The sequence below is a fragment of the Podarcis erhardii genome (genome assembly GCF_964252035.2).
Source record: "Podarcis erhardii genome assembly, chromosome: 4".
NCBI classification, from domain to species: Eukaryota; Metazoa; Chordata; class Lepidosauria; order Squamata; family Lacertidae; genus Podarcis; species Podarcis erhardii.
In genome coordinates, this window is record NC_138508.1 from 9,394,456 (window position 1) to 9,409,387 (window position 14,932).

The window sequence follows — 14,932 nt, forward strand, 5'->3', positions numbered from 1 at the left end:
CAATTTAAAATGCTGCTTCATTTTAAAGTAGCTGATAAATCAAGACCATAAGGGGAGGGAAACATAAGGGTCAGACTGAGTCCAAACCAAAGGCTGGTCAGACTTAGGGATCATTTGTTCTTACAACCACCGATAAAAACTTTGCCACTGCTAATGTTCTAGCATTTGTAGAACAACAGAATCCAGAATGCAGCAGTCTGATTGGTCCTAAAACAATAGGATCCAGAATGCAGCAGTCTGATTGGTCCACAGGAGCCACCCAATCCAGCTCCAGGTCGAAGTGAATCAGCAGCCGGATTGGGCTACAGCCAAACCTGGAATTAGCCAATCACGTGGGGCCCGTTGTGTAAATAATGTATATAAAGCAGACATTCTGGGGGAACTTCCATTCCTCCTCACCACTATGAGCTGAATAAAGAGCATGAAATCCGCTCTCGACTCCGAGTATCTTTGAACCCGGAGCTGTCATTTTCCCAGACTGGTCTTTTGGACGTGCGGGTCTTCCATCGGCTCTCAACGCGCCAATCAGGTGCCTGCCAGTTCCAGAGGCGAGAGCTGGATTTCCTTGCCACCCTCCTGGTGTGGAGCTGTGTGTTGAAGGTTTCTTACCTGAGGATTAGTCACTCCTGAGACATTAACCAGAGCCCTCTAATCTTCCCATAATATCTCTGCGACACAAACGAGGGAGTGTGTCTGGGGGATAAAGAGGTGAAGTGATGATGGGATGTGGGCACCCTGCCCACCCACCCTTTGCCAGCATTAATCCAGAAAGTGGCGCTCCAAGACCCAGGGGCAGAGAGAAAGAAGAGGCACACAAAGGAGATGGGATATCTGAAGGACTGTCACACAGAAGATGGAGCCAGATGGTTTTCTGCAGCTCTGGAGGGAAGCACCAATGGATTGAGATACGACGACTGTTTATAGCCAGAGAAAATAAGAATATATTCCTTTATGCTACAGGGGCTGTGAGAACACTAACTGCCAAAAAATGGGGGGGGGGGGGGCGGAGAAACAATACTGTCAAAAAGAGAGTGGCGAGATAAATTATTTTACTACAGTGGTACCTCGGGTTAAGTACTTAATTCGTTCCGGAGGTCCGTTCTTAACCTGAAACTGTTCTTAACCTGAAGCACCACTTTAGCTAATGGGGCCTCCCGCTGCTGTCACGCCGCCGGAGCACAATTTCTGTTCTCATCCTGAAGCAAAGTTCTTAACCCGAGGTACTATTTCTGGGTTAGCGGAGTCTGTAACCTGAAGCGTCTGTAACCTGAGGTACCATTGTATATATAGGCTAAGCAGATGTTGCTTCTTTGAGGAATGGAGTCAAAGAGAGAGATGGATGCTTCCTCTGTGCTATTTAGTTACCTGCACAGGTGAGGCCACGCCCACCTCTGGTCACATGCAGAGGAAGTCTGACCCAGCCCAGGAGGAAACAGGAAGTTCCGACTGCCTGGTCCAGCAATAGGGTCCAGAATGCAGCAGTCTGATTGGTTCACAGGAGCCACCCAATCCAGCTCCAGGTGGAAGTGAATCCGCAACCTGATTGGCCTACAGGAGAATCCCAGAATTAGCCAATCATATGGGGCCCATTGTGTAAATAATGTATATAAAGCAGACATTCTGGGGGATTAAGTCGGATTTAGGAAATGCACTAAGAAAGGCAGGGCTCTGATATCGTGTACTCAGAGATTTTCAACCTTCTTGAGTCCAAGGCTCCCTTGACCAACTATATTCTTTCTGTGGAGAAATGCCCTCCGAGCCTCAGAAACCCAGCTATGTCACCCCTTGCCTGCAGAGCCCCTCACCCCTTTTCAAGCAACCTCCCCTGTGGAGTGTTCCCTCAGCCTCTCCTCTCCCCTTTCCTTGGGAGTCCTCTGGGCAGCTGCTGCCCTGGTCTCTGAGCCCCGCCCCATGCCCCAAAGAGGTGCCTCCTCATGCCACCCCACAGGGGCCTGAGAAGATGCCCCCAGCCTCAGTGACCCGGCGGGGACTGGCCAAAGGTGAATATGAAGCTAGCACCTTACTCACCTTGGGAGGCAGCAGTGGCGGCCTTGCATGATGGAAGGGCTCCCCTTTGGTGCCAGACACTCAGCTGCCAGGCAGGCATTGCACACAGCAAGCACAAGAAAGCCCAGTGTGACACCTGCCTGCCTGCCTGCCTGGCATCCCCCTTGCCCATCCATTCCCAACAGCAAGAGCTGGGCTCCTTCACCCACTTGCTTGCTTACCCTGAAGCCACTTCAGCTCCTGGCAACCAGCAAGAAACAACTGCACAAGCCTTTGGGAGACAGAGAAGGCGAGAGGGCATCAGAGGAGGCAGGGAAGGAAAGAGGGATGGAGGCCAGACCATAGCTGTCAACTGTCCCTTATTTGGCGGGAAACTCCCTTATCCCAGCGCTGTGTCCCGCTGCTGTCCCTTATTGATGATGTCCCTTAAATTTCCCGGGTTTCAAGGAAGCAGCTCCTCTCCCTCCCTCCCTCTCTGCCGGCCAGGGAGGAGGGAGGCTCCAACTGTGTTGCTTGGCTGCGTTGCTCACCCAATAAGGAGTCTGAGAACGACTGGGGGGTGGAGCTTGCATGCCTTGTGCTGATCAAATCGGCCGTGTTGCCTGGGGACTCGCCTTTGCTCAGCGCTTCCCAGCGGAGAGGTGACGGTGATTTTCCTTGCTGCATCCCCTTTGCCGGGCTGCTGCGCTGTGGGAACCACCGCTTGAGGCTTCATTTGGCTGTTGGCTGGGCTTTCTGCCTTTGGCTCGGAGGGGCTCAGAAGTTGAACATACCTGTGCTTGGAAAATCCCTTATTTTGGCTGCTGATCCCTTGTTTTTGAGGCTGCTGGTCCCTTATTTTCAAATCTGTAAGTTGACAGCTATGGGCCAGACTTGCCCACGGCACCCCTGATCATCCTTCAAGACTCCTCAGGGTCCCATGACACACTGGTTCAACACCACTGTCCTCAGGAAAAGCAGGACATTTGGGGATCAAATCAGAAACCGGCACGGTTTCTGTAAATCCAGGACTGTCCCTGGAAAATAGAGACAGTTAGAGGGACTCAGGTGTCGGTGCACTTTCCCAATTTCAGTGACTCAAGAGTAACCTCTGGCCAACAGCAGAGGGGGGCGGCGTACAAACAAACTTGCTGTCCAATGCCCGGGATCCTGCTGCCTTCTCACCTCCAATGCCCTGTTGCCTTAGTCAAACAACACACTCCGAATAGCCATTAAGCAAGATTACCTTGTATAACAACCTGGAGAGCATTATGTAAGGCCTCCAGGCTCTTCTTAGGATGCGAGGGCCGGTACCATGGCAACCAGGAGTTGGGAGAGGGATGGGAGACCTCCTCTCTGGCAAAGGAGGGTAAACAGGGCAGGCTAATCATTAAAGAGAAATGTCCACTGTTTAATGGATATGCTCCGGCGATGATGCTTACTCTATAGTTGTTGTTACAGATGGGTAGCCGTGTTGGTCTGCCATAGTCAAAACAAAATAAAAAAAATCCTTCCAGTAGCACCTTAAAGACCAACTAAGTTAGTTCTAGGTATGAGCTTTCGTGTGCATGCACACTTCTTCAGATACACTGAAACAGAAGTCACCAGACCCTTCTATATAGTGAGAAGGTGGGGAGGGGTATTACTCAGAAGGGTGGTGCGAATGGGTGATTGGCAGATAGCTGTGATGAGCCTGTTGACGACTCTTAACGACTGCAATAGGTCTTACAGGAAAAAGCAAGGGGTGAGAAGGTGAAAAATGGCTTTGTCGTGTATAATGAGATAAGAATCCAATGTCTTTGTTCAGACCAGGTCTCTCCATGGTTTTAAGTTTGGTAATAAGTTGCAATTCAGCAGCTTTTCTTTCCAGTCTATTTCTGAAATTCCTTTGTAATAGAACAGCTACTTTGAGATCTTGTATAGAATGTCCTGGGAGATTGAAGTGTTCTCCTACTCGTTTCTCTGTCTTGTGATGTCAGATTTATGTCCGTTTATCCTTTGGCGTAAGGTTTGGCCTGTTTGTCCAATAAGTTGTCCATAGTTGTTGTTTGTGTTGGGAAGGCCTACTCCCAAGTAGAACATGAAGTAGAACATGAAGATCCCTGTTGGATCACGTTAACGACCAGATGCCTTTGGGAAGACCCCAAGCAGGATTCGAACACAAGTGCACCCTCCCCTTCTGTGGTTTCCAACAACTGACGTTCTTTTTTAAAGAAATCGTTTTTATTTGATTTTACAAATATCAATTTATAACAATCCAAATTCAGATTTCTCCGAATCTCAAGACTTCCCACCATCCGCTCCGTGGGTCCTATGGTCAACATTTACAACTGTGTATTATTCCATTGATGGCAGAAAGTAAGGAGGAATTAAAGAACCTTTTAATGAGGGTGAAGGAGGAGAGCGCAAAATATGGTCTGAAGCTCAACATCAAAAAAACAAAGATAATGGCCACTGGTCCCATCACCTCCTGGCAAATAGAAGGGGAAGAAATGGAGGCAGTGAGAGAATTTACTTTCTTGGGCTCCATGATCACTGCAGATGGTGACAGGAGACACAAAATTAAAAGACGCCTGCTTCTTGGGAGAAAAGCAATGACAAACCCAGACAGCATCTTAAAAAGCAGAGACATCACCTTCCCAACAAAGGTCCATATAGTTAAAGCTATGGTTTTCCCAGTAGTGATGTATGGAAGTCAGAGCTGGACCATAAAGAAGGCTGATTGCCGAAGAATGGATGCTTTTGAATTCTGGTGCTGGAGGAGACTCTTGAGAGTCCCATGGGCTGCAAGAAGATCAAACCTCTCCATTGTGAAGGAAATCAGCCCTGAGTGCTCACTGGAAGGACAGAACCTGAAGCTGAGGCTCCAATACTTTGGCCACCTCATGAGAAGAGAAGAGTCCCTGGAAAAGACCCTGATGTTGGGAAAGATGGAGGGCACAAGGAGAAGGGGACGACAGAGGACGAGATGGTGGGACAGTGTTCTTGAAGCTACCAGCCTGAGTTTGCCCAAACTGCAGGAGGCAGTGGAAGACAGGAGTGCCTGGTGTGCTCTGGTCCAGGGGGTCACGAAGAGTCGGACACGACTAAACGATTAAACAACAACAACATTATTCCATAATCTATATTGTGTACCCATCTATATCATCCACGGTATTTGTTACAAGTGTGATTAAAATCCTGCTAATGTTTTTATCGGCGTGCAGTGGTCTCCTAAGTAAGTTATAAATTTTCCCATTCTTTTTTTTTTTAAATTGTCCTCTTGATTCCTGAGGTTTCCAGTCAGCTTTGCCATTTCAGCCTAGTCCATCAGCTTCACTTGCCATTCCTTCCTGGTATGGACTCTTTCTTCTTAGCATCTCTGGGCTAGTAGCATCCGTGCAGCTGTTGTCGCATACATAACAAGTCTCTTCTGTTCCTTTGGAATGTCGTTACCTATAATTCCTAATAGAAAAGCTTCTTGTTTTTTAACATTTTTAACATTTTCCCCTGGTTCATTAAAACAAAAGTGCTCTTTCTTTCTTGGGTTTCAAATAACTGAATTATGCTGCATAGTTCAATAATATATTTCACCAATCTTGTTTACTTCTTTGAACGAGGCTTCTTTCTTCTATAAGGGCTGTAATAATGCTTGCTTTTGTGGTCCATGGTAAATCTGGAAATGGAATTTTTTTGTGATGCCCCCCTTCCCTTGATGCCCTAAGCACGTCCTTATTTTGCTGAATGGTTAATGCTTAACCCAGCCCTAGTTCCACACAATATAGGAACCAGGCCTTTGGTGTAATGGCTGTTAGAATTCATGCTCCATGATTGCAGTAATGAGATTGTTGTCTATCACATGACAGTATATGTTTTGACTCCACAGAGTGGGAAGTGATGGAGACAGGATGTTTGTGTTACTGTGTTCTGTGAAGTGGGACTATTGTCCTTTGTCCTTTCACTTTGCTGTCTGATGCTAAAGAGAGAGGGAGCCATGTTGCAGTGCTCCATGTTTGTTTATATGTGAATAAAGTAGATTAGCCAAAATGCTGAGTTCTGTCACGCGAACTGCACAGACTCTGCAGATCCCTAAGTGTGCCGGTGTCTGTTGGCATCGGTCGCTGTGATGTTCGGGCTGAAGAAAGCTTTTGAAGCTCCCGAACGATCGACCAGGAGGGAGGGAACATCCCAGTCGGGCATGTGTCTCTGCCAGGGTCCTACTCGAGTATAGGCTGAGCTCCTGACAGTGGCATCTACCCTTTGGAACTCCCCTCCCCATGAATATTAGGCATGTGCCATCTGTGTGTTGTCTTTTTGGGGCCTGATGAAAGCCTTCCTCTTCCAACCGGTCTCTTAAGTAGAGCTTGTTCCCCATCTGCCTCTGTACTGGGAGTATTCTTTTCAGGTGATTTAGTTGTTGATTTTTCCAGCCCTTTAGCCTAAGTGATGGGTTCTCCTCATAGCTGTCAACTTACAGATTTGAAAATAAGGGACCAGCAGCCTCGAATATAAGGGATCAGCAGCCAAAATAAGGGATTTTCTGGGCACAGGTGTGTTCAACTTCTGAGCCCCTCTGAGCCAAAGGCAGAAAGCCCAGCCAGCAGCCAGACGAAGCTTCAAGCGGTGGTTCCCACAGCGCAGCAACCTGGCAGAGGGGATGCAGCAAGGGAAACTACCGTCACCTCTCCGCTGGGAAGCGCTGAGCAAAGGCGAGTCCCCAGGCAATGCGGCCGATTTGATTGGCACAAGTCATGCAAGCTCCACCCCCCAGTCGTTCTTAGACTCCTTATTGGGTGAGCAACGCAGCCAAGCAAGACAGTTGGAACCTCCCTTCTCCCTGGCCGGCAGGGAGGGAGGGAGGGAGAGGAGCTGCTTCCTTTGAAACCTGGGAAATTTAAGGGACATCATAATAAGGGACAGCAGCGGGACACGGCGCTGGGATAAGGGACTGTCCCGCCAAATAAGGGACGGTTGACAGCTATGCTTCTCCTTCCTTGCAGCTTTCTGAACAGAGGTTAGATGCTCAGGGGATTCCTTAGCTGGGACTCCTGCATTGTGTGTGGGGTTGGGCTGGATGACGCTTGGGGTTCCCATCCGACTCAACAATTATACAATTCAGTTGGTGGAGGGAAGGCTGAGTCCCATTTGCCCCACTGGACCAGACTCCACTGGAGACACTGGCGGACAGGAAGGGAATCCAAGCCGTGAAACCAGATGTTCCAGGCTGGGGACATTGCAAAACCAGAGAAAATTCCCTCCATATCCTGTCTCACTGAAATGACTCTGTAAGGAAAAGCAAACAGCCGTGGTGATGGCCGAGGCACGAAAGCTCACAGCCTGGGCTCTGTAAAAGTCTCATTGATCTGTAAAAGTCCCATTAATCAGGAAGATGGGCAAGGGAAGCCAGTCATCGGCCACTGAGATCTGAGAGCGAGCGCCTGATGTTGTTGCGGATAAATGAGCTCCAGGCAGAGGGAGATTCTTAGAAATGAGACAAGGGGAGGCTGTTAGGTTATCTAAATTGGCCACCCTCCCCACTAGCTTGTTCCAAGAAATCAGTGCCCTAAAGGGAAATGTCTTAATGGGAAATAAAGGAGAGTCTCTCCATCTAACCCTGGAGTTGGCTTGACAACCATATGTCAGGAGTGCTCTGATGGTGTTTCCTGCTTGGCAGGGGGTTGGACTCGATGGCCCTTGTGGTCTCTTCCAACTCTATGATTCTATGATTCTATGAAAATGTAAGTCAGGACACGATGACATTTATTGGTTTTAAAGTTAATTGATTCAACAACATTTATCCACTGCTCAGTTGTCATAAAACCCCGGAGCGGTTTTGCAAAGCAAAACTTGGGAATTGTCAATAAAACACAGTTGAAAACGTTACAATTACAATAAACTAAAAATGAATTAGCAACACCTGCAACTGCTACATGTGTGGTCAGGCTTGCTTAAGCCAAAATGTTTTTAGCTCGCAACAGGAAGATTATACCTGCTTGATTTCAATAGGCAGGGAGTTCCAAAGTTTAGCCGCTGCAATGCTAAAAGATTTGTTTCCTACCGTTGTGGATCACTGCAGATGGTGACAGCAGTCACGAAATTAAAAGACGCCTGCTCCTTGGGAGAAAGGCGATGGCAAACCTGGACAGCATCTTAAAAAGCAGAGACATCACCTTCCCAACAAAGGTCCGTATAGTTAAAGCCATGGTTTTCCCATTAGTGATGTATTGGAAGTGAGAGCTGGACCATAAAGAAGGCTGATCGCCGAAGAATTGATGCTTTTGAATTATGGTGCTGGAGGAGACTCTGGAGAGTCCCATGGACTGCAAAAAGATCAAACCAATCCATTCTGAAGGAAATCAGCCCTGAGTGCTCACTGGAAGGACAGATCCTGAAGCTGAGGCTCCAAGACTTTGGCCACCTCATGAGAAGAGAAGATTCCCTGGAAAAGACCCTGATGTTGGGAAAGATGGAGGGAACAAGGAGAAGGGGACGACAGAGGACGAGATGGTTGGACAGTGTTCTCGAAGTTACGAACATGAGTCTGAGCAAACTGCGGGAGGCAGTGGAAGACAGGGGTGCCTGGCGTGCTCTGGTCTAGGGTGTCACGAAGAGGCGGACACGACTAAACAACAACAACAACACAGTTGTGGAACGGTGGCATCTGTCACAATGCCAGTTCTATAGATGGAGGAGATTGAGCGAGCATAGATGGGGGAATGCGATCCCTGAGCAGATCTCAGGGTGGTTTGCAGCGGATCAGCAAGATTCTGATCCTGCTCTGAAGCCCTGGAGAGCCATTGCCAATAAGTCTTGACTGATCACAAAAGATCCAATAGTTTGACTGGGTAAAAGGCCGTCTCCTATTGCCACCCCAATTTCTGAGCGGTGCGAGATTTCTGGGGTTCCTGACGCTTGCCCAGGGTCCATGTTTACTTTCAGGAATGAGGCACAAGGGAGACTACAGTGTCCTTATGATAGATGGTGTTGTTCTTTTACAAAGGTTATTTTTTGTTAAAATTTTATTCATTTTCAACAACAATCTTCCAATTAATGACAAATTAAATCAGTCCAAATTACAATAATAACAATACCACCAATTGTATATTCCAATAATAAATATTTTTGGGAGGGACTTCCCATGTTCCGGATGTCTAGAGATGATCATCCTCATTCATGTCTCTGCATTTTTGGCTATTTTTCCAGTTCAAAACTAATACTATCCATCCTTATTCTCAGACTGATCAGTCGTTGTTTCTGTGGCTCACATCTTCTGTAGCAAAGTTTTTATATTGTTAACACAGAGGAGGCGTCCCATCCCACCATATTATCTGTCTGGTAGGTAGCCGTGTTGGTCTGACACAGTCAAAATATATTTAAAAAATCTGAAGAAGTGTGCATGCACATGAGAGCTTATACCAAGAACAAACCTAGTTGGTCTCTAAGGTGCTACGTGGGTGGTGCTGTGGGTTGAACCACAGAGCCTAGGGCTTGCCGATCAGAAGGTTGGCGGTTCGAATCCCTGCGACGGGGTGAGCTCCCGTTGCTCAGTCCCTGCTCCTGCCAACCTAGCAGTTCGAAAGCATGTCAAAATGCAAGTAGATTAATAGGTACCACTCCAGTGGGAAGAAAAACGGTGTTTCCGTGCGCTGCTCTGGTTCGCCAGAAGCGGCTTAGTCATGCTGGCCACATGACCTGGAAGCTGTACGCCAGCTCCCTCAACCAATAAAGCGAGATGAGCGCCGCAACCCCAGAGTCGGCCACGACTGGACCTAACGGTCAGGGGTCCCTTTACCTTTACCTTTAAGGCGCTACTGGACAATTTTCTATTTTTTATATATTCTATCCAATTATATTGGATATAATTGGATATAATTCAGTCCTCTTATCTCTCCTTTGTTCGTCAAGTTCTCATTAAAGGCACTGGGCTTCGTTCCAAAAATAGAGTTTATAAATGGCAAGTCAACAAGTCCTTTCTGATGTCTACAAAGGTTATTTTAAGCATCCTTTTCGTTTCTGGCTCACCATCCCAGGTAGCCAATGGTCCCCTTTCTCACCAGGAAAAGGAAGTTTTCTTACAGCAAGAGGGCAGCTCAAACTCCCACACTATCTAAACACCAACCTTTTCTGCAGTTAGAGCAAAGTGTGCTTCTGATTTTAATTCGGGGCAGAGAGGAGCTGTCCCCCTACGGCCAGAAAACAGGGAAACACCATTAAACAATCTCCGGGGTGAGCTCTCTGAATGGTGGTTGTGGCACAATGGGGCAGTGCATTGGCTATTAACCAAATGGTTGTGTGGGCATGCAACCAAGGAAACGGGGGCAATTGGCAGGCCCCCAGCTGGCTCCAGCCCACCGGCCGGTGTGCCGGGCGATCTCCAGTCCTCGGTGCAACATCTGCGACCCGAGCTTCAGAAGCTGGGGCACACTACTCAGCAGAGTAAATGCTACACAACAGAAGTAGCAGGAGAAGTTGTGTGAGCATATTTAAAAGGTAAAGGTAAAGGGACCCCTGACCATTAGGTCCAGTCGTGGCCGGCTCTGGGGTTGTGGCGCTCATCTCGCTTTATTGGTTGAGGGAGCTGGCGTACAGCTTCCGGGTCATGTGGCCAGCAGGACTAAGCCGCTTCTGGCGAACCAGAGCAGCGCACGGCGAAAAAAAGAAGAAGAATGGCAACTTAAGCTGACGGAATATGCGCAGCTTGCAGATTTAACGTATAGAATAAGAGAACAAGAAGAATGTACGTTTAAAGAAGGCTGGGAAATGTTTACTGAATATATGAGTGAAAATTGTGTTCATTTAAAAATGCTAATAGCATTAAGATGAATTCAACAGTGTAAATAAGTTCTGATGAGTGGAACAATGGAATACTGAATGGTTTAGTTCATGTAAAATATGCAGAGTTGTATGGCGTGCAAAATGAACCATGGAAAGAGAAGAAGGGATGTCATTGATTTAAAGTTGTTTAAATGAATATTTTGAAATGTGGATTAGAACATATATATATATATACATATATGTATGTATGTATGTATGTATCTCTCACATGACACACCACAAAGAATCCTAGGAACTGCAGTTTGTTGCTGAGAATTATAGCTCTGTGTGAGGGAAACTACAGTTCCCATGATGCGTTTGGGGAAGTAATGTGCTTTTACTGAGAAAAAAGAAAAAGAAAATACGGTAAATATTCTTGCTCCATTCTCTCATTCTCCCAGTTCAGAAGGTGAGTCCTGCAGGAGCCCTAAATGACTTTGGTCTTCTTACAGCTGGTGAAGACAGCGGAACTGGACCCCACAAAGAACTACATCTTCGGCTTCCATCCCCATGGAGTTCTGGTGGCTGGGGCCTTCCTCAATTTCTGCACGGAGGCAACTGGGTTTTCCAAGATCTTCCCAGGACTGACCCCTCATTTGATGATGCTGAACCTCTGGTTCAGATTCCCCTTTTTCCGCGACTATCTGATGAGTGGAGGTAAGAAGAGCTGTGGTGCATAGGGTGGCTGATACTGGCTGGTGCAAATAATAATAATAATAATAATAATAATAATAATAATAATAATAATAAGAGTCTGTGCTTTTGTAAGCTCCTTGTACCCAGTAAAACACAGATGCCTTTCAGATGTCATTGGTGTTTGTATGTGATGCCAATACAGTGGTGCCCCGCAAGACGAATGCCTCGCAAGACGGAAAACTCGCTAGACGAAAGAGTTTTCCATTTGGGAGGTGCTTCACAAAACGAATTTCCTATGGGCTTGCTTCGCAAGACGAAAATGTCTTGCGAGTTCCTGCGGGGGTTTTTTCCTCCCCCCCCCTTTTTCTAAGCTGCTAAGCCGCTTATCAGCTGATCCACTAAGCCGCTAAGCCGCTACAAGCCGCTAAAAGCTGCTAAACCGCTAATAGCGCTAAGCCGCTAAGCCGTCAATGGGCTTGCTTCGCAAGACGAAAAAACCGCTAGACGAAGAGAATCGCGGAATGGATTCTTTTCGTCTTGCGAGGCACCACTGTAAAAGGTTTGATAACAGCTGTCTATGGAGGCGCAGGTTAATTCTGTGTGCGGGACAACTGTCTACCAGCTCCACCTGGTATGCAGGCTGAGACCCTACCTGCCCACAGACTGTCTCACCAGAGTGGTGCATGCTCTAGTTATCTCCCGCTTGGACTACTGCAATGCGCTCTATGTGGGGCTACCTTTGAAGGTGACTCGGAAACTACAACTAATCCAGAATGAGGCAGCTAGACTGGTGACTGGGAGTGGCCACCAAGACCACATAACACCGGTCCTGAAAGACCTACATTGGCTCCCAGTATGTTTCCAAGCACAATTTGAAGTATTGGTGCTGACCTTGAAAGCCCTAAAGGGCCTCGGTCCTGTATACCTGAAGGAGCGTCTCCACCTCCATCGTTCTACCCGGACACTGAGGTCCAGCGCCAAGGGCCTTCTGGCCGGTTCCCTCTCTGCGAGAAGCGAAGTTACAGGGAACCAGGCAGAGGGCCTTCTCGGTAGTGGCACCCGCCCTCTGGAACGCCCTCCCTTCAGATCTGAAGGAAATAAGCAGCTATCTTATATTTAAAAGACATCTGAAGGCAGCCCTGTTTAGGGGAGTTTTTAATATTTAATGCTGTATTGTTTTTAAAACTTGATTGGGAGCAGCCCAGAGTGGCTGGGGAAACTCAGCCAGATGGGCTGGGTATAAATATTATTGTTGTTGTTGTTGTTGTTGTTGTTGTTGTTGTTGTTGTTGTTGTTGTTATGAGATGTCATTGGACTCCAACTCCCATCATCCCCAAGCTCCAACCAGCAAAGATGGGAACTGTAGTCCACCAGTATCTGGAGGCTTTCCATTTGGTAAACTAAGGCACCACAAGGCCTTACACGTTTTACGCACAAAGCGTTTTGCAAAAGAGTGTTGGCATCCATCTGCCTTGAGACACAATGGAGTGTGTTTCCAGCGACGAAGTGCTGTGTATGCAGCACTGAAGTGCCTACCCTGGGGTGCAAGCCTGGGCAGTGTGTCTGGAGGTCCTGGGCTGCTCAGATGACAAGAGCCCCCTCGTGGTCTCGCTGATATTGCCCAAAGGAAAGCAGAGCAAGATGTTTGGCAGCAGCTTGGCTGCAGGAGTTGCCGGAAGGAGGCATACAAGATGCCATCCAACCATCTAATGGCCCTGTCAGGAGTCCAGGTTCCCAGCTTGATAACAGTAAGCATAGATAATTAAAAAGGAGGATTTATTGCAAAAACAAACAGATAGCTCCAGACGGCTCTGACAAAGCCTCCAGCCTCATTACTCAAGATGACCCTTCTGAAGGCTCCTTCTGGCGTCAACAGAAGGTATGAACTTCCAAGCCTTACGTCTCTTGTTTTGCTTCTAGCAGCCCTCCCATTCGCCAACTCTTCAGACTTAGTGGATCCGCTCCAACCTCTTCCTATTCTGAGAGGCTGTCTCTAAGTTTGTTTCTGCCTTTTTGTGCTTCCTGTGAGCTTTGGCTGTGTTCCGCCTGCTCTCAGCTACTGCCTTATCAGCCTGCCCGTCAAGGCCAGGAAGAGCCACAGTCTGCAGCTGCCGGCTCACCCCTGCGTGACTAACATCAAAGCCTCTTTGTTCCTGGCTGCTTTCTGCAGTTGGCTGCAAACCTTTGCTTGGAGCTGGCTCATTCCTGACAGGCCCCAACTCTAGGTTTGTGTAGTCTTTAGCCTCTTCCTCTCCTGATGTCCCACAAGGCAGCGGGCAGTGGCAAAATAATAGTATTATTAATAACACTGCTGATGGTTTTCAGGGAGCTTACTCTCACGTCTCCTGCATTGCATACCCAGGTTTAGTCCCATCTGACAAGGAAACGGCTGCCAACGTCCTACGGAGGTCAGGAGGAGGGAATGTCCTCACCATCGCTGTGGGAGGAGCCCAAGAAGCTCTGGACGCCCGTCCAGGGGCTTGTACTCTGTTGTTGGCAAACCGGAAGGGGTTCGTTCGGCTAGCTATACATCATGGGTGAGTCATGGCGCGCTCTCGGGCGAAGGACCGCGTTGTGCAAATCCCGTACAAAATATTAACTCTGGTGGCACGGCTACCTGCAAGTGCAGGGGGCAGTGATGGCCCCCAACTTGGAGGGCTTTGAAAGAGGGCAAGGGGTGGAGCCTCAGAGGCACCCTGGCCTTGCTTTTTGGGGCTTATAGGTAAAGCTAAAGGAACCCCTGACTGTTAGGTCCAGTCGTGGCCGACTCTGGGGTTGCGGCGCTCATCTCGCTTTACTGGCCGAGGGAGCCGGCGTACAGCTTCCGGGTCATGTGGCCAGCATGACTAAGCTGCTTCTGGCAAACCAGAGCAGCGCATGGAAACGCTGTTTACCTTCCCGCCGGAGTGGTACCCATTTATCTACTTGCACTGCTAGGTTGGCAGGAGCAGGGACCGAGCAACAGGAGCTCACCCCGTCGCAGGGATTCGAACCGCTGACCTTCTTATCGGCGAGTCCTAGGCTCTGTGGTTTAACCCACAGTGGGGCTGCATCAAATCCAAGATCCACTCCTAGACTGTGGTTCAAGTCGGGGTGGGGCTCCTTACCCCTTGTATAAACACTGGGTGTGCTTCCGGCATTATGATGATGACGCAACACTTTCTTTTCCATTCCTCTGCCCCCTCCCCCAGCACCCCTCTTGTCCCCGTGTTTTCCTTCGGTGAGAACGAACTGTTCGATCAAGTTGAAAACCCCAAGGGCGGCTGGCTACGGTGGATCCAAGAGCGTTTGCAAAAGATCATGGGGATCTCACTCCCCCTCTTCCATGCCCGCGGGATCTTTCAGTACAGTTTTGGGCTCATTCCGTATCGGCGACCGATCCACACTGTGGGTAAGTCTGGTTGGGAGAGTAGCTAAACTGCAGCTGGGAAACCAAATCCTGTGCGAGGATTACTATTTTCTGGAAATTAAAGCAGTGTCCAAACCATGGGTAGGCAAACTAAGGCCTGGGGGCCGG

General features: G+C 48.3%; 1 protein-coding gene across 1 annotated transcript in view; it reads left to right on the forward strand.

Annotated features, from left to right (window-relative positions):
- MOGAT2 (monoacylglycerol O-acyltransferase 2) overlaps nucleotides 1–14,932 on the forward strand; it is a 34,253-nt gene that overhangs the window by 14,273 nt on the left and 5,048 nt on the right. Inside the window, exons 3-5 of the mRNA XM_081860664.1 lie at nucleotides 11,232–11,436; nucleotides 13,778–13,952; nucleotides 14,607–14,806. Of these exons, the coding sequence (XP_081716790.1) occupies nucleotides 11,232–11,436; nucleotides 13,778–13,952; nucleotides 14,607–14,806 (580 nt within the window). The remainder of the gene's footprint in view (nucleotides 1–11,231; nucleotides 11,437–13,777; nucleotides 13,953–14,606; nucleotides 14,807–14,932) is intronic.